This window comes from Mytilus galloprovincialis, chromosome 5 (assembly GCF_965363235.1).
Source record: "Mytilus galloprovincialis chromosome 5, xbMytGall1.hap1.1, whole genome shotgun sequence".
Lineage (NCBI taxonomy): Eukaryota > Metazoa > Mollusca > Bivalvia > Mytilida > Mytilidae > Mytilus > Mytilus galloprovincialis.
Window position 1 is genome coordinate 34,565,301 of NC_134842.1, and position 20,679 is coordinate 34,585,979.

General features: G+C 31.6%; 1 protein-coding gene across 3 annotated transcripts in view; it reads left to right on the forward strand.

Moving 5' to 3' along the window:
• LOC143075682 (uncharacterized) overlaps window positions 1-12,456 on the forward strand; it is a 34,768-nt gene extending 22,312 nt beyond the window's left edge. For all 3 annotated transcript variants that reach the window (XM_076251220.1, XM_076251221.1, XM_076251222.1), the window contains exon 2: window positions 7,563-12,456. In XM_076251220.1, coding sequence (XP_076107335.1) covers window positions 7,572-9,515 — 1,944 coding nt within the window. In that variant the 5' untranslated portion in view covers window positions 7,563-7,571 and the 3' untranslated portion in view covers window positions 9,516-12,456. The remainder of the gene's footprint in view (window positions 1-7,562) is intronic.
• Window positions 12,457-20,679: the final 8,223 nt, after the last annotated feature.

Here is a 20,679-nt window from a genome sequence, read left to right on the forward strand (position 1 = left end):
ATGCACCATGCATATATAATTGGACGAACTTCAACAGGTGTACAGGTAAATATTTTTTGGTCGTTTTTCATTGTCTTTTTGTTACCATGGTATTGTCAGTTGTTTTCGACTTATGAGCTTGAATATCCTTTTCGTATCCTTTGAATCTGTTTTCAAGAGCATATATATAATGATTTGGAGAATAATTAATTGTATGTGTTTTTTATAGAACACTTACTATGATATATAAAAAAAAATGTATATTAAATATATCGTGTATAATTATGTCAAGTTTTCCTTTTGAACAATTTGTTTTCATAATATTGGTTTGGATTGAATGTAGTTTCCTGTGTTTCAGTGTTTAATTTCGTTTAAATTATTGCAAAATGAAGAGCTGTTCAAAAAAGTTCTAAACGTTTGACTGTCTGCCAATCTGATATAAACGTACATAATTATGATCAGTTTACGATTAAATGTAACATTTCATTGATATATAATTGGAAGATTCTTTGGTAATTTAAAATTTGAGCTTTTGTTGTAGTTTTTTTTATATTTTTAAGCATTTGAACGTGTCTTTTGAAGTAGCAATTAGCAAAACAATATCCCATTTGTCAACGATACTAATCCATAGGTGAAATAGAACACGAGCCATTACTGAATTTAATTTCATTGTTATCAATGTAAATCTATTATTACAGGTGTAACTATCATACAGTATTTGATTGGTTGCACTAGGTTAGATAAATGATATTATTATACTTCACGATAAAATACCATATTTTGATTGGCTAATACGAGGGAAATGACTAAATTCGATATTATTGATTTCTAGATCAAAAATCAAAACTGTTCTAAGTGCTTTCATGTTGAAAGTCAATTGCATTATATGAAATCTATGCTATTTTCCATATTTTACTTTTAATTTAGTTCATGATAGAAAATTGCACAGAAAATTGATATTTCATAATTCAAAAGACGCTTTTTGAATTTAAAATATCATTGTGACATTGCATAGATTTTCAGTATTACTATTCAAGAACTGATCGTTTGTTTTAAAGTACAAATTCAACGATTAGTTTTAGCTGGCTTATCGACTACTAGTATTATAAAGTTAACTTAGTTATATAAAATATGAAGATGTGGTATGAATACCAACGAGACAACTCTCAACCAGATTCCAGATAACGGGGATTTAGGCAAATACGTGTTACCTTACAGCCGCAACAATGAGCAACATCATTAGCTATGAAAGGCCCCAATATGACAAAAATAAGTCTAGCACAAAGTTAAATATTCAAGCAACTGGTATTAAGCTTACTTAGCTTAACACTGTTAAGGTTTTTGATACCTGTATGTATTAGTTTAAACATATTTAATTATAGTTGATGCGGAAACAAGTTATTGCAACTTATATTAACCCTTTTCCACTTTGCGGGTGCGAGTGATGTCTTGTAGCGGCATTAGCCTGCTCTTTTTTCAAAATTTACAACGGTGGCTTTTACGTGCAAGAGATATGTCTCTCTCTTAACACGGGTCAGCCATTTATCGTTCCCGTCCGACGGACTATCATCATTTCCTCAAGACCATACTCGCAAATGATGTCAAGGGAGAGCCGAGAGTTCAGTCCCTGAAATTTTCACCCAAGAACGTGAATCGAACAAAGAACCTTTGTGTTAGTAGTCCGATGCATGCACTAACCACTACACCACGGCTCTCTATATGTATTCGTAAACTATAGCTTGCCACTGGTATACATTAACAATTAGTATTCGGTCACCATTGCCATACTATGTATTATTTATATGTCGTTTTTGGATGCTATTTTCAGTACCCTAGTTTGCATTGTTTTTTTTAAAGAGTGAAGTATTGTTATCATCTTAGCTAGGTACTTGTTAATATACATATTAGTATCTGTTGGTTACTTTTACTAGCTGCCAATATCAGGAATAAGCTTAAGGTACTAACATTACCAATCAGATTTAACCTTGCTTACTTAATAATGAGATGTTTTAATCTTCAACTTGGCTTCTTAACTGAGCAGTTTTTTCCTGACCAGGTGACCTAATGTAATAACTTTACGTCTGTCGTCAATAGTTTTTATACGACCGCAAAATTTGAAAAATTTTTCGTCGTATATTGCTATCACGTCGTCGTCGTCGTCGTCGACGACGACGACTTTTAGTTTTCGCACTCTAACTTTAGTAAAAGTGAATGGAAATCTATGAAATTTTAACACAAGGTTTATGATCACAAAAGGAAGGTTGGGATTGATTTTGGGAGTTTTGGTCCCAACATTTTAGGAATTAGGGGCCAAAAAGGGCCCAAATAAGCATTTTCTTGGTTTTCGCACTATAACTTTAGTTTAAGTGAATAGAAATCTATGAAATTTTGACACAAGGTTTATGACCACAAAAGGAAGGTTGGGATTGATTTTGGGAGTTTTGGTTCCAACAGTTTAGGAATTAAGGGCCAAAAAAGGGCCCAAATAAGCATTATTCTTGGTTTTCGCACAATAACTTTAGTATAAGTAAATAGAAATTGATGAAATTTTAACACAAGGTTTATGACCACAAAAGGAAGGTTGGGATTGATTTTTGGAGTTGAGGTCACAACAGTTTATGAATTAGGGGCCAAAAAGGGGCCCAAATAAGCATTATTTTTGGTTTTTGCACCATAACTTTAGTATAAGTAAATAGAAATCTATGAAATTTAAACACAAGGTTTATGACCATAAAAGGAAGGTTGGGTTTGATTTTGGGAGTTTTGGTCCTAACAGTTTAGGAATAAGGGGCCCAAAGGGTCCAAAATTGAACTTTGTGTGATTTCATCAAAAATTGAATAATTGGGGTTCTTTGATATGCCGAATCTAACTATGTATGTAGATTCTTAATTTTTGGTCCCGTTTTCAAATTGGTCTACATTAAGGTCCAAAGGGTCCAAAATTAAACTTAGTTTGATTTTAACAAAAATTGAATCATTGGGTTCTTTGATATGCTGAATTTAAAATGTACTTAGATTTTTAATTATTGGCCTAGTTTTCAAGTTGGTCCAAATGGGGGTCCAAAATTAAACTTTGTTTGATTTCATCAAAAATTGAATAAATGGGTTCTTTGATATGCCAAATCTAACTGTGTATGTAGATTCTTAATTTTTGGTCCAGTTTTCAAATTGGTCTACATTAAGGTCCAAAGGGTCCAAAATTAAACTAAGTTTGATTTTAACAAAAATTAAATTCTTGGGCTTATTTGATATGCTTTATCTAAATATGTACTTGGATTTTTGATTATGGGCCCAGTTTTCAAGTTGGTCCAAATCAGGATTCCATATCAAGTATTGTGCAATAGCAAGAAATTTTCAATTGCACAGTATTGCACAATAGCAAGAAATATCTAATTGCACAATATTGTGCAATAGCAATTAATTTTCAATTGGAGTTATCTTTCTTTGTATAGAATAGTAGTTGATAATATATATGGGAAATTTGCCAGACATGACTATGATGTCATTTTCTATTTTTATTTGCCAATAACTTTATGTAAATAACTTCATTGGAAATTTGCCAATATAAAATGTTGCTGATGAAGCTTTTTTTCCTTATCTTATCTAAAATGTTTTTAGATAATGTATGTTGGACATTTGCCAGACATGACTATGATGTCATTTTCTATTTTTATTTGCCAATAACTTTATGTAAATAACTTCATTGGAAATTTGCCAATATAAAATGTTGCTGATGAAGTTTTTTTTTATTGTTTTATACAATAAACAATGTATATTCACTTTTACTACCAACCAATCTTTACCATTCAGTGATAACAAGCACTTTATTTTACATTTTAATATTTTATGATGTATTTAAAAGAGTAGTTATTGTTGCAAACTCCATTACAAATTTGAATTGATATCAGTTTTGGAAAAAGGGAAACGGGGATGTGAAAAAAAGGGGGGGGGGGTTTAAATTTTTCTCATTTCAGATTTCATAAATAAAAAGAAAATTTCTTCAAACATTTTTTTGAGAGGATTAATATTCAACAGCATAGTGAATTGCTCAAAGGCAAAAAAAAAACTTTTTAAGTTCATTAGACCACATTCATTCTGTGTCAGAAACCTATGCTGTGTCAACTATTTAATTTTAGATTTAAAAAGTTTGAAGAAATCTTTAATTGATTTGTAAAATCTTGACATTTGTTTTGTGTAATAAAAAACCATGTAATGTCAAAAATTTTATCACAATCCAAATTCAGAGCTGTATCACGCTTGAATGTTTTGTCCATACTTGCCCCAACTGTTCAGGGTTCGACCTCTGCGGTCGTATAAAGCTGCGCCCTGCGGAGCACCTGGTTCATTTTTCGGAAAGTTTTCTTTAAAATCTTCTCTGAAATCTCTCAATGTATAGCAACCATCGTTTTTCGGCTTCGTCTGATGGATTTCTACTACATGTATACAGTTTGTAATTTTCGTTCAGATTGATCAATCAACATTGGACCTTGTTTGAACATATACTAGAACAAATGTATCTAACTACGTTTTGGTGCTAATAAATCGAAATTTATAGCTATGAAGAAATACTCGCAGTGTAAAGATGGTTTTCGAGAGTTCTTTTTGGTGTATTTGTTCGTCTAGATTGAGTTGCTGGATATAGACGAAAGTTTCAGAAGTGTCCATGTATTTTTCTCCGTATGGTCTCTTTTTTTACTTGATTTATTAGGTGTTTGTTTGTTTGCATTTTTTTTGCCCCTCCCTTTTCTTTTATTTATTTGATAGATTCTGTTCATTAGATATTTGATAATTCAGAATATATCTCACACACCTTATATACTTGTACATATACATTATGTATTTCTATTAGCGCAAAGCGTACTTTCTGTACTGAAATTCCTATTCCTATTCCCACATCGTTCTACCTGAAATGCTATTTAGTAAAATATACATGCTTTTTTGGTGAATTAGCTAAAGTCGAAAATAAGATCCTTGATATTTCAATAGCATTATACTACAATGTGAACGGTTTAGTTTCGTAAACACCATCGTGTTGAAGGACATTTGTATAAAGACTGAAGAACGGTGTATTTATTATTATGTCGATTTCATGCCAAGTCGCAGTATCCACTCCTAGCTTTACATTGACATAAATGTTAATTTCAAATTTCATTAATAATTCTTTTCATTTGGAGATCGTTGAAATCGTTGCAGTACTTTGTAAGAATGAGCCGATTCTCGACTAAGAGCTAAATGGAAAGGATGAAATTGGACACAACATGCAAATAACTCATCTATATAAATTTTTAATACTTCTTGTGCGATTTTGTACTTAATTTTCATACAGGTTTCTCATTTGTTTTAACTGAAGAAATTATTTTATAGACAAGTAAGTGTGAAACATTCATTTCTTAATCAGTAAAATAGAAATGTTTAAAACACGAAATAGGTTTTAAAATGTGAAAAATATGCAAATTATTGGATAAATTTAGCAAGTCTCGTAAGCAAAGCCTTATTTTCGTATGCAGTTAGTACTAAGGTATTCGAAACAACTGAGATTACGGCATTATATTATCACCTCTAAAAATGGTTGTGAATGAATACGTGTTGAACACGGACTTAACTAACAAGTAAAATGTAATAGTAAAATTCAATGTTAACAGATACTTTATGTATTGGCTTCCTACATATACTTTTTGTACTTTAGTACTGCAGTCAATATATTTTCAAATACAAACATTTCAATTTTTTTACTGTAGTGTGCATAACACTTGTAAAATACCAAGTTATAATTTCTTGTGACTATAAAACTTATTTCAATAATTGTATTTCTTTGGAAACCTGATAATGAACGTTCCTTTGAAGGTCAGTTAGATTCTATACTTACTTTTATTTTTAAACATATTTCCTCTCATTATTTGGGATTATGTGTCACTTAACATGTAAATGTCATATACCAATCAATTTTAGTTTTTTGCATTGGATATGTTCTCTTGTGAAGTTCAAATTTACAGGGAACGTCCGATAAAAATTATTGAACCAACAATTTCAATTTTATCAAAATTATGCTTTAATAAATCTGATTTGTTGCTACATGTATAGATATATCTGATTTAGTGTTGCACTCGTCTCCAAACTTAATTGAATAGGATTGTCAGTTTTCCTATCGAAGAACAGTGGTTTTCTCCGGGCACCCATAAAAACTGACCGCCACGAAATAGCCCAAAAAGTGGCGTTAAAACACCAACAACCAATCAATCAATATATCTGATGTAGTCACTCTAACAATACGGATGTATATTACAACAAATCGTCAAAGCTTTCACTTACTTTAAACACAACAGAAGAGAATTTTTTTTAGAAGGTTTACTTGCAATTGCAGGTATTTCAGACAGCTTTAAAGATACATGTTAAATTAAGAAAAAAGTAAAAAACATAATTTCCGAAAACCAAATCATCAAATCACAGAAAAGGGACGACTGTCGACGAATGTTTCAAAGAGACAACCCGACCAAAGAGCGGACTATAGCCCAAAGTAACCAAACCAGCGAGAAAATTCCGCTATCTTTTAGCTTAGGAAATAGGTAATAGGGTCGTGGCTGTTCATTGGGTCTGGCATTTAGGATTAATATCAACTCGCTTTTTGTTGTTTGAAACAAGACTAGACTTTTTTTTAATTTACTGTAGTATCATTCTGAATAAATTTACTTTGGGCATTGCAGATGACCGTATACAAGTCTTAGTTGATAAAAGACGGATATTCCTAATTGAATTCTTCTAACAATTAATGGAAATTGTGCTAGTATGCAAAAATCTTACAGAAACTTTTGATACTTTGAATTAATTAAGAAGACTAAGAAACATTTCTCACGCTGAGAACATCTATGCATATATTAAGTAAAGTATATGTATAATATACCTAAAGAAATGATATTTGAAAGGATCGCTTTACTAATCAAAATTGTATACTATTGTGATTGCCGTCCTGCGTTTGAACTAATCAGGCGGCAGACGACCAAACAAACCCCGATAACCATTATATGTTGACACAAGTTGCTTTTTATTACCAATTTCCAATAAATGTCAGATTGAATAAGTTTTGATTCAGCTTTTATTAATTTAGCAACAAGTTTTGAAGTGCAATTATTTGCTAGTAGAATAATTATTTTATTTGTTGTAATTGTAAACATATAAAATAATTTTCTAAGTTTAACTAATTGTCACCTTTTATCGTGATTTTTTAACTACGCGAAAAAGATCAAACTGCAAAATCAAACGGAAGAAGTGTTACATTATTCATAAACAATCACTATTCTTACAATTTTACCACAACAGGGGACCTCAAACTTTGGAGTAAGAGGTAACACTTTTAAACTAATTACGAACATAGTGTTAAAATTAGAAGAAACATACATTTGCAAAGTGAAAAAATATAATAAATGATCAGAAACAATCGAACCAGTAAGAAAAAGTCAAATGGAATGATTTTTTTCCCCCAAAATATTTTGTAAAATTGCAAATATAACGATTCTTGGGAATTATATAACTACAACAAATGGATAAAATATTTCTTTTATTGTTTTAATTTTTATTCATATTTTCAGTTGACTTTGATGATGAAAGACAAAAAGAATTCCAGATGTAGCATGAGGTTGACTGTATTACATATACTTATGGTGATATCTGTTACGAATGGATGCACGTTTCCGAAGTTTGTTACGAGGAGAAGTATGTGGATAGCGACATATGATAACGAGGCTTCATTGAGGTCGAAAATTACCAAGGATACAATAGAATCCTCGTATTGTACAAATAATGGTCTTGTATGTGCTGAGTCCATCCGGAAGTGTAATGAAACTCGAGAGCATGACAAGTTTATAGTGGAACATACAGAAAAAACACAACTTCTTGCCGAAACTGAATATTTATGTATTCAGTTTTTGAGGCAATCAGATGACGTCATACAAATTAAAACATCAACAAAAATGTCTGTCAAAAGTCCATCGATGTGCGATAATTTGAATCTTGATCATTGGCCAATGACGTCACCAAGTTTTCAAACGGCTCCTCCAATAAAGTGCCCATTTTCAGGAGGTTTTAATATGCAAATCCGTAAAAGTGGACAGCAACTCTGTGCAAACAAAATTCCGAAGGCTAGAATGGAAAGTGAATGCGGATCAGGAACAGGAATTATGTTCGACTTTAAACATGAGGAATGTATTCACAATAACTTGAAAATGAACCTGATTCAGCACGTTGATTGTATGGCCGAATGGACGACTGGGAATGAAAAATTCGTCATCCTTAGACCTGATTCTGATGACTTTCAGCCATATTGTCTACGAATAACGTCGCATTCGTATGACGTAATTACAGCGTATCTATTCATGGATTTTGTTTGTGACCCTGGGAATTCTTTTGGAATTCCTTCGAAAACTGTCAATTATTTGTCAATAACATTTAAAAAACACATCATTAATTCTCTTTGTGAAGATGAATTCCAAGAATGTGCAGAGAGCAAATTTTGTGAATCTGACATGGAAGAGCATTGTAAGAAATCATGTAATCATTGTCGACCGGAAGCCAATATATGCGCAATACCAGAACACATAAAAGGGTATTGGGGAATACTACATACAAATATTTCAAATTTTGTCAATGTGTCAACATATGAATTCTACCAGAAGGACATGGGTAAAATGCAATGTCTTAAATCAAATTACACAGACAAAAACCATATAATTTTACTTCAAATGTTTGACAATGGTTGTTATCCAAAGTTTTCTTGCATGGAGGTTTTTCAATCATCGCCATCAATACGACAGATTCGATTTGGCAAACGTATTACCTGGCCAGTTTTCCCACTTAGTAATGTTGGAAAGTTAGCATGCGCAGAGAATCAGTTTTTAACTAATATTGTAGTTGGTAAAAGTAAAGAAAGTGTTGAAATTCAGAATACTACTTTAATTGATCCTAGAATTCACACTGGCGTAGATTGTGGCTTGTCGGAAGAACTCGGAAATGATATTTATTCTTTGTACTTTCAAGAAGGTGCAAAATGTGATGGCTGCGTTACTTTTGATGCTAAACATGACAAAACCGTTTTCACTATAAGTACAATTGACTGTTCAACAGCAGAAAAAGAAATAATATATTTATGTTTAGCATCATTCAAATTAAACACAAACTCAACGACAGCCATTATAACGAAACGAAAATCAGACGTTTCCGAATTTCTGTGCTGGGTGTTTACTCGAAGTGGTGCTATTCGGAAACTTCTTGTGTTGAATGTTTCAGACTGTAACGAATTATCTATTAGAATCGTTTTCGAGGGAGATTTAAAGCCAAAAGCTAGCTTTGACATAATTGATAGTCACCCTAAAACTTGCCCGAAACGTGAATCGATAAGCATTTACAAAACTGTAAGTAAAAGCCAGCGGAATGCTGGAGAAGATGTGAAATATTTCGTTTCCGATACCATTCGTAGTGGTGCTCCTTCATACAGGCAAAACTTAGTTAGTATTATCATTATGCTTACATGCGTAGTATACATGTAGTTTTCGGTATAAACTATAATAATTGCTATATTGTATTGTAAATCATAAGTTATTTCAGTGAATTCCTGGCCAAACATAATTTTGCGGAGTTTCATTCATACGTAACTTCTGAAAAGTTGATTTTTTATCAGAGTCTTATAAAACAAGAAATAGTCTGGAATCATTATGAATTAGTATAAAGTTTGAAATAGACTAACAGACATTTCAATAATTCCTCGATCATTCTTTGAAGGTAGACATACTTTTACTACAACTGAACTCGAAGAGCTAAACTATCATCACTTTGTTAATCAGTAGAGTTTTTCATCAGTATTAAAAAATAAAAATACAAAAACACTGGAACTGATTTTAAGGGCAGCTATCTTAAATTGATCCAAGTAAAACAAAAATGGTTAATGTCTGTTTCATTTTGGTCTCTTCTGGACAGTTGTCTCATTGGCAATTATACCACATCTTTTTTTTTATGCCCCACCTACGATAGTAGAGGGACATTATGTTTTCTGGTCTGTGCTCCGTTCGTTCATCCGTTCAGGTTAAAGTTTTTGGTCAAGGTTGTTTTTGATGAAGCTGAAGTCAAATCAACTTGAAACTTAGTACACTTGTTGCTTATGATATGATCTTAATTTTAAAGCCAAATTAGACTTTTGACCCCAATTTCACGGTCCACTAAACATAGAAAATGAAAGTGGGAGTTTCAGGTTAAAGTTTTTGGTCAAGGTAGTTTTTGATGAAGCTGAAGTCCAATCAACTTGAAACTTAGTACACTTGTTGCTTATGATATGATCTTTCTAATATAAAAGCCAAATTAGACTTTTGATCCCAATTTCACGGTCCACTGAACATAGAAAATGAAAGTAGGCGTTTCAGGTTAGAGTTTTTGGTCAAGGTAGTTTTTGATGAAGCTGAAGTCCAATCAACTTTAAACTTAGTACACTTGTTGCTTATGATATGATTTTTCTAACTTAAAAGCCAAATTAGATTATTACCCAATTTCACGGTCCATGGAACATGGAAAAGGATAGTGCGAGTGGGGCATCCGTGTACTTTGGACACATTCTTGTTTATATATATATTTGATCAATTTCAAAGAATTGGAAGCATACATTGTAGTGGTCAAATGTAAAACCCCCTTAACAAATTATGGTTGATCATTGAATTTGAAATTTAAAACATCGCTGGCACCAGAGTTCTTAAAAAAATATATTAACTGCTGAAATTCTCAAACATTCATTTAAATATCCACTGCAACCTTGTTTTCTTTCAGATAGGTTTTATTTCAAACTTACGATTACAAACGAAAAAGGAAATTGGCAGGACATGTTGCTTCTAAACGTTTTATAACCAAGGAGGTTGTAATCTTGAATTTTGAAAAAAAAGTATGAACCAAAAAGTTAACGCGAGAAAAATAGAGACCTATTGTTATAATTTATTTAATTTTGATAATATGATAACATTGACAGTGTTCTGAAGGACGAACATTAATATACGAAATCATTTGATATTGTAGTGTAATAAGTGTTCCCAAGTTAAGTGCAGTATACGTGTTTTAAATATTCTCTTTGTACGCCACCTTAATCGGTAAAAAAAACTTATATGTACATACATATTTATGGATGTGTGTGTGCGTGGGTATGTGTACTGTTTGTGTGTATTTGTACTGTTTGAGTGTATACTTGTACCATGTGTGTGTGTGTCACTGTGGGTATTTGTACTGTTGCAGTATAAGCATTAGTGTATTATATTTTAAAAGTGCTAATATAATGTACATTCAGTTTGTTAAAAAACATCTTATTTAATAACAAGTCTATATATGTTCATGTTTGATTATAATCGTTATGTGAAATTGTTAGATTTTAAAACCCTTGTGTACGAGACCACTTTGTTGTTTACTAATCATATTTTTTATGTTGTATATTTTTCGCACTATTAAAATAACGTAAGCGGCTAACTCGCAAGTATGTCGATATGTTCTGGATCACAGTTAATTTAAAATAATTTATCCTTAATGTACATGTACAGTCAACCAGTAGTTGTACCAAGACATACAAATACATTTGTTTCTTTACCAGTTGACGGTACAAAATAGAGTTTCCTGTAAAACTAAAGATAGTTCATTCTGGGGTTACTCTTCTCTCCACATTTGTAAGCCAAATGTCGATTCTATTTCATAAATTATAAAAGACAGCAGACTGACGTTAAGGACGAATTGCAGTGTATATAAAATTGCCTGAAAAGTATTATAAATTATATTTGTACATTTTACGAAACAAAAATAGAGCTCGGTGACACATGTTTTGCCACTTGTTTCTTAAGCTCGTACAAACACATTTTATATTTCTGCCACTCATTGCTTGGCCACATAGTGTTCCTATGTCTGGAATTTGTGGCGTGGTTAAAAATGTCTGTAATCATGGAGACCTTTGCTAATTTAGGACAGTGGTGTTACACCATAACACAAGTATAAAATGTAAACTACAGTTTGAAAGGGCGTTACTCATCAGATCTACGTGTATATCTTATGTATAAAGATATGTTTGAGGATCGAATTTGCATTTCATTTTAGACGACCTACTTTTCATGAAATTGTTGTCTCTTGACTTGGAGAACGTGACCAATGTGCTTGTCCGACCTTTTTTAATAGTTCATGGTTCAATATTTTTTTATTTTTTTTTACCGTACATGAATTATGATGCGTAACTGATAACATTCAAGATTTTTTTTAAACAGTTTGCGCGAAATAACTGAGTCATTCTGCAGGCAGAACAATTCATGTCATTCAGACACTTTTTTCAGCATTACCATGACATTTCTAATCATTTGTTCTTTGTGTCCTTTCGTTTCCTTTATATATATAAAAAACCAATATGTACTTATATATGGACATGTAAAGTGTTGTTAAATAAATCACTTGTACAGCTGAATAAAAAATTAAAAACCAAAAGTGTGTTTTTATTTTAAAGTCCAAAAACGTATATATACAAGATATGAGGGATATAGGTCAATGAGACAACTACCCCCAAACGACTCCAATAACACAATATACAGCATTTTAGTTTTATTTCAGATATAGACTAAGTGTATTACATTTGTACCATTGCATTTTGAAAAAGATTCGGAACATTTTCATATTTTATAGACATAATACATGAAAGGTATGTCGGGGTAACATCACACCCATATACTTTTTTTTTATTCTTTTTTTTATTGTTCATGTAGTTACTAAACATGAAACTATTATAATCATTATCTGACTGTTATATATTATTACAGAATATATTTGTCGTTTTAAATGATTCTAGGAGTTGCTTGCCTTATTATTTAAAATTTGCTGAGTTCATAATTACTTTGAATTTGTTTGTTAAATGATAAAAATCAGGTTTAACCAACAATTCTGTGCACTTTGGAATCAATTTAATATTAAACATTAGTATACGAAAATAACTTTGACCAGGAAGAAAAGCTGAAAATAACTACAATTGTCTAAAAGAAGCGAGTGACGAATTGATAATAAAAGAAATTATACACAGGTTGTTGGGCTCGATAATGTATATTGTAAATAAAAATCCCAAAATAAGAAATCATTTGTAGATTTAGATTATCCTTATATTTTGTGTCATGTAAATTGACATGAAATTCATAGAAATCTACAAAATACACGCTTTCTTATTTTAGTCTTTTGCTTATTCTGTCTTCCAAAATTGAGTTAAGGCCACATATGCACATGCAACGTAAAAAGGGGCGAAAGATACACGAGGGACATTCTAACTCATGATCAAAAATAGGTTTCCGTTTTTTATGTGTAACATATTTGTTTTTCGTTCATTTTTTATACAAAAAATAGGCCACCAGTTTGCTCGTTTGAATTGTTTTACATCGTTATTTCGGGGTCTTTTATAGCTGATTATGTGGTATTGGCTTTAATAATTGTCGAAGGCCGTACACTGACCTAAAGTTGTTAATTTCTGTGTCATTTGGTCTCTTGTATAGAGTTGTCTCATTGGCAATCATAACACAACTTCTTTTTAATATTGGCAACGCAATATGGTAAATGTTTATTACAGCAGCTTCAATAGTATTATCAATAAAGAGCAACAGTAGTTTACCGGTGGTCAAAAGCCATAAATCGATTGAGAAAAAAAAAAAAACAAATCCGGGTTACAAACTAAAACCGACAGAAAGACATCAACTCTAAGAGAAAAACAAAGGAACATCAAGAACGACGTAATTAACTGCAAGCACGTGTTTTAAAACTGCTAGATTTGTCTATCAGTACAAGCCCAATTCTGTGTTAATACACGATAGAGTTTTACTATGTTATTACATAATACTAGGTTTCATTGTGTTAGAACAGAGTACTGAGTTTGACTGTGTTATTACAAAGTCATACTATTTGGTTTGAGTGTAAACTATTATTACAAAGTCATAATATTTGGTTTGAGTGTGTTATTACATGACAAATACCGAGTTTGACAGCCAGTATATGGACACTACTGAATTTGGCAATTAGAATATGACAATTCTGAGTTTGACTGTTACAGTACATGGACATTCTGGGTTTGACTGTGTTAGTATATGAACAGTCTGAGTTTTTCTGTCATCCCATTAATAATATAAGAATTGACCGACAGTACAGGAGCAATATTTGCTTGAAAATGTAAGTACATAATCAATACTGGGTTTGATTGTCAGTACATGAAAACTACTCGGTTTAGTTTTAGTACATGATCAATACTGGGTTTGATTGTCAGTACATGATCAATCTTACGATTGACTGTCAGTATAAGATAAATACCGGGTGAGATTGTCAATACTTGATAATTACTGAATATGACTGTTACAGCAATTTATATAGTAACTCATAAAACTAAAATGTGATGTGGGGTCTACACCAACGAAACACATCACAAAGGAGTACCAATTCATATCATACATCATACGATTCTTATCAAAGATGTGATATTTATACAAAATCCAGAACATACTTATATGATATTGGTATATCTGCAACAAAACACTGTGGTCAGAGTAAACACACGAAAACACAAGTTTGTGCAATACAGGGTTAACATTTCCAGAATGTTTCAGCAATGAAAAATTTATTAAAATCAAAATTTAAAATTATAATTGACAATCTCAAAATAATTAAACAATTTATATTATCATATTGAAATTTCGGTACATTTCAAGTAAACCACAACAACCAACTATGTGGGAAGAAATCATGCAATGAATTTACCCACGGGAAATTTGAGAATTTGTTAAGATATCAGTCTATGCTATTTATCATGCAAGTTATGCATTTACAATCTGTGTGTTGCATGCATATATTTAGAAAATTCTCTTTAATTTATTTGAAATTCGATTAAAAACTGTTATATATTTGTTTTGACATTTGTATTTCTTATCTGTTGAATATGTTTCAATAGTTCTTTACATTTTTTTTAAAAACAATTCTAATTTGAAAACAGTCAATGGAAACAAGAACGAACCATAGGCTTTGAAACACGACTATATTTGTTGTTCATTTTGTAAAAGGATGAGAAAATTTCATCAGATATATATCAGCATGCCATGCTTAATGTTCAGGTCGCTGATTGTAAACTAGTAAACGGTTCTTCGTCTATATGATATAACTTGATTTGATTAGTCATGGGTTTAGCATAGAAAGTTGAATATCAAACTTTTGATTACCCCCCCCCCCCTCCTAAAAAAAAACAAACCCCCAAATCACAAATAATCCGATTTTAGGCTCTCAACATGTTCTAGTACAGACCAAATAATGATAACAGGACGATATCGGAAACGACTATACAGACGTACAATGGTAGTGGTAGTTAATAGTTTTGTTGTAGTTTGTGTTGCTTATCCATGTAGGTTATTGATATAATAAAATTGAAGTTTGTGCCATGGTATTGTTTGTTTTTCTTCAACTTTATGTTTTCTTCATTTCCATATATGTAATAATCTTAGACATTCCTATCTGATGCGACACGCCGTCACACAAGTTCATTAAGACTAAAGAGGTCAATGAGATACTCTGAAATAATGGGGGGAAAAATACTTAGCTGACTTTAACCTTTGGTTGATATCTTTCAAATAAAGAAAAAATGTAAAATCAAAGGTCTGTCCATCCTTGGCTTAAAAATAATTTTGCTGTTTAGAATGACAAGAGGTATAGAAACAAGTTTTACAAGTTAGTAAAGTTTTCACACCGTCAATCTATGAAGCAAATGTTACAACAAAATACGTAACCCGTTGGTTGTTTCTTGACCCCATAGTTGCAAGCATTACATTTTATGTGTTTGTAGTTAGATGTTTTTGTGTTCTGTTAAATTGTTCCTTTTAAAATTGTTATACGATGATGACTGATGTATCCATATTTTGACTATTTTATTTATTGTGTCTGTTTAGTTAACGCATCAATGTAAATATAACGGATTTTGATGAGACTGTCACCAAAGTGAGAGGGTAAGCGCTAAAATACAAGGTTTAATCCACCATTTTCCACATTTGAAAATGCCTGTACCAAGTCAGGAATATGACAGTTCTTGTCCATTCGTTTTTGATGCGTTTTGTTATTTGATTTTGCCATGTTATTATGGACATTCAAAATTGATTTTCCTCTAAGTTCAGTATTTTTGTGATTTTACTTTACATCTTTTATACGGAATGACCCACCTATAATGTCACTGGATAACATATTTCGAAATACTTGCATTTAAAAAGCAACCTGCAATATCAAAAGTTTTATTGGTTTTTCGTCAGCTGTAGGCATGTGCAATATACCGGAACAACAATTGGTTTATAATTGTTTCATTTCCTCATATTAGTTTACATTGAATGCATTAACGCTGCAATAAAATCAGTCTGTTTTGTCTTTGAATTGACAACACAACATTGGAAATTGTACATTTTCTGACAAAAACTAGCCAATTTTAAATGATCGATAATTATTTTATTTGAATTAGATGGTAGATGATTTGATTTCGTGTAATTTGATGCCTCATGTTCTGGCGTCGAAGTCATGTTGTTTGATTCATTCGAAATTTGAATTCATGCTAGTTAAGTCAATTAAGATCTATTTCAATTGTTGCAATTCACAGTCGTTTCTCAATATAATTTGAATGTCGCAGTGTGTTTACAAATTGTAACTGATCCAATGAGAATTAAATAGAATCTTGAAAAATGACACTTAAAATTTATCTTTGGGTGTTACCAAAAGAAAAGAAGTCTGTTATATTGACATTTTCTTAATGTTTAGAAAATTTGACTAATACAACTCAAACTTCGATTATGTTCCTACAGTTTGACCAGTTAAAATGTATGAAATGCAAAAATGTAAATGCTCGTACATATTTTTCAGATAAAAGTATTTCAGATTACAGCAGGTAACACGTGTTGACTGATGCATATAAATGATGTAACTTGTAGTTCTCCAGTCTAGCAGTACAACTCGACGAATGCTTTTGGACGTCCGTTTGTATTCAAAGTAAAATAACTAAAATTCCGAACTCCGAGAAAAATTCAAAACGGAAAGTCCGTAATCAAACGGTAAAATCAAAAGCTCAAACACATCAAATAACTGTCATATTTCTGACTTAGTACCGGCATTTTCCTATGTAGAAAATGGTGGATTACACCTGGCTTTATAGCTAGCTGAACCTCTCATTTGTATGACAGTGGCATACAATTCCATTATGTTGATAACGATGTGTGGACAAAACAAACAGTCTCATTATGTAAAAATGTCAAAAAGGGGTACATCAGTCAACAATGTGCTGTAATCCTAATCACTATTAAAACAAACAAATATGTAACAAAGAAATACAAAAAGGCATATAAACAAACCACATTAGCAAACATGAAAGACTAGAATACAATTGTTTTTACCATAGCACAATAACACAATGACCGGATGTATAAGCACAGAGCTACATCATATGTAATAAAGAAGCACACAAAGGCGCATATACAGAGCACATTAACAAAAAGGAAAGACATGAATGCTTTTTTGTTTACCATAGAACAAGTACGCAATGACGGAATGTATAAGTCAAACGGATATCACCAAAAACAGTAAAAGTAATATTCATAAAATCAAATAAAAAGATACTATAACACGTTATGAAGATGATAAAACTCGAGAAGCTATACTTCAAGACCATCGTGTATTATTTTTGAAGTTGATACGGAATATTTATCAACAAGGTGTTGGTACCGTCTGATGAATTTTGTTATATATTAGTCAGCGACTTGTGACGTTTTACAAAGTCTTAGTAGAGCTACAAATTCTTGAATATCGAATTAGGTGGAAAATATATATCCCATATGAACGACCCCATTGTGGTAATACCCATCGGACGACGACATTATGTCAAATTACCTTTACGTTTGCCTATACACGAACACGTAGTAGATATATAAATGCAATAACGAAACCATCCATTCAGTTAAGTTTACCTTTATCTTAATAAAAAAAATTTTTTTTCTGTTTTGTTGGGCTTTGTTTTATTTTTGGTTGTTTGTATTTTGTTTTTGTGTTGTGTCTTCTTTTGCTTTGCTTTGTTTTTAGTTTGTTCTTAAATATTCGTAACATATCCATAAGATGTTCTTAAAAGTAAAATTTTAATGTTCTTCTGCATAATCAATTTTGTTAATGAAAAATTTGTATCATTCTTAGCCAAATACAACAATATTTTATACTTTAATGGACATTCTCTCTCGTTTGTATTTTCTTTGAGCCTGTAATTTATGTTTTCATTTATTCAAATATTAATCTTGATAAATGGAAGAATTTAAACTTCATAAGCTGCATTTATCTTGTTTCTATATTCCTGTTTTCGAATCATCCCATGAAGTTTTGTGTCTATCCATAATGCGTTATTCTGTCATGAATATAGATATAGATGTATAAACTAGATGAAAGTAAACTGCCAACGATTATAACCTAAATGTTTAAATAAATATTCAATTGACTCACGTCTTGAATATGTTTGAAATCTTGCAAATAAGGTAAATCAATCAATCAGCTAAATAATCAATTAAAAACAAGGCAATTCATGAAATAACTTCCTGTTTGGACTACTATGTTTGCTGTTATAAGAAAGAACTTCAAATAAATACTTGTTACATGAATAAAATATTCTAGTATGTGTCTGTTCAACTTGGTTTAAAAGATCATATTTTAAAAGTAAGCGTGTCCACATGATTGTCTTTGATTTTCAATTTGCATTACAAGTGCTGATACACGCGTCTGCTAAAAAAACAAGTAATGTTTGCAACCCTGAAATGTTCGTGTCTATTAATTACATAACCACTTGCTAACTGAATTAATTCAGATAGTGATGATCATCCGTCATTACATCATTCTGTTGAACACATGCAGCGATTGACGTCTCATCGGTTATGTATGCTGGGTAATGTAATTAGCCCATTCATCAAAGAATTATATCAAAATTGACACGTGTCATATTGGTTTATAAATTGTTATTTCATTATTGTACTCTTCAGTGGTTGTTATCGTTATTTTATTTTAACTGAAATTAGCGGATCACGGAAAACTAGGTTAAAGTTACAATTTTTTTTTATTAAAAAGATTTTGATATGTACTAGTATATATATATATAAAGGACAGTGACATTAATAAGATAATGAGATTAACAATGAAGAAACGTTAACATTGTTCGTAAAAAAGACACAATTAGCCCGGAAGACATGTGATATATTGCTCACGATCCGGCGTGTATTTATTGTTGTGGCTATTTTCAATATTGCAGCTCGTTCATAAATAAATCTCATCAGAGATACCACGAACAGCTCATGAAAAAATATTAAAACACAACTGTAAAAGAAAATGAATAGTCTGACGTCATAGCATTGGTTTAATGTCATCTTATAAACCTTCTTATTTATGTTAGGGATATGATTCAAACCGAAGAAGCTCAAAACATTAAAAAAGTAAAATCAAAAATACTGAGCTCCGAGAAAAATTCAAACTGGAAAGCTTCTAATCAAATATCAAAATCAATTTAAGGTGGTACCTAACACTTTCACTAAAATTAATTTGGCTCGTTTAATTTTCTTAAAATTTTGACAAAGTATTTACTTTGACTCTTTGACAAAAATATAAAAAAATCAAAAAAATTGAACCAACCGTTTAATCAGAAAATTACACTGGTTATATAGCAGTTTGACAAACACTCATTTTGATCATTGAGAAGCTTAATATTCCCTTAAGAACACAACGTCATTAAAACGTTCTGCTGATTTTACAGAGTTATCTCCATGTAGTGTTAGGTACCACCTTAAAGCTAAAAACGCATCAGACGAATGAAATTAATTATAACTGATATAGCTTTGAACTTCGAAGTTTTAAACGATTTTTATACCAATCAAGGTTTGATCCCTGTCAAACCTATGATATAGTACTGTTACATACTACTAGACAATAAGTTGTAGATATATTTCCCTTGGGACAAAGACTTTATAAAAACTGATAACATGTATACCATAGGTTTGGGTTGTCAGTCTACAGTTTACTAGGGTCACATAATAAACCGATATTGACATACGCCAAATGACCAAGATCCTATTGATTCTGTACTTACATTATAGAACCTGTATGTCGACATGGCGTAACGATATGTTTGTGGATGATGTAGGCTAGTTATCTACCTTGTGACATACGGGTATTTGAGGCACTCTAGTTGTATGGACCTTTGTATCGGTTAAAAACAAACAGATGCATGTCAGGGAATCATACTGGATTATTGAGGTCTAAAAGAACGCAACATTCTTGATAAATATGTTCCTGTAAATTAAATGTAATAGTTCGGTCCATCGAAAACATGTGTTGTCTTTGTTTGTTTGTTTACAAGAGTCGGTTCGTTATGCTTCGTTTGGTCTGTTGTACTGTCAACTATTTTGGGTAATGTCTGTTATACAAGAGGGGCGAAAGATACCAGAAGGACAGTCAAACTCATAGATTGAAAAAAAAACTGACAACGCCATGGCTAAAAAATAAAAAGATAAACAGACAAATAATAGTACACAAGACACAACATAGAAAACTAAATACTTAGCAACAAGAACCCTATCAAAAACCAGGGGTGATCTCAGGTGCTCCTGAAGGGTAAACATATCCTGCTCCACATGTGGAACCAAT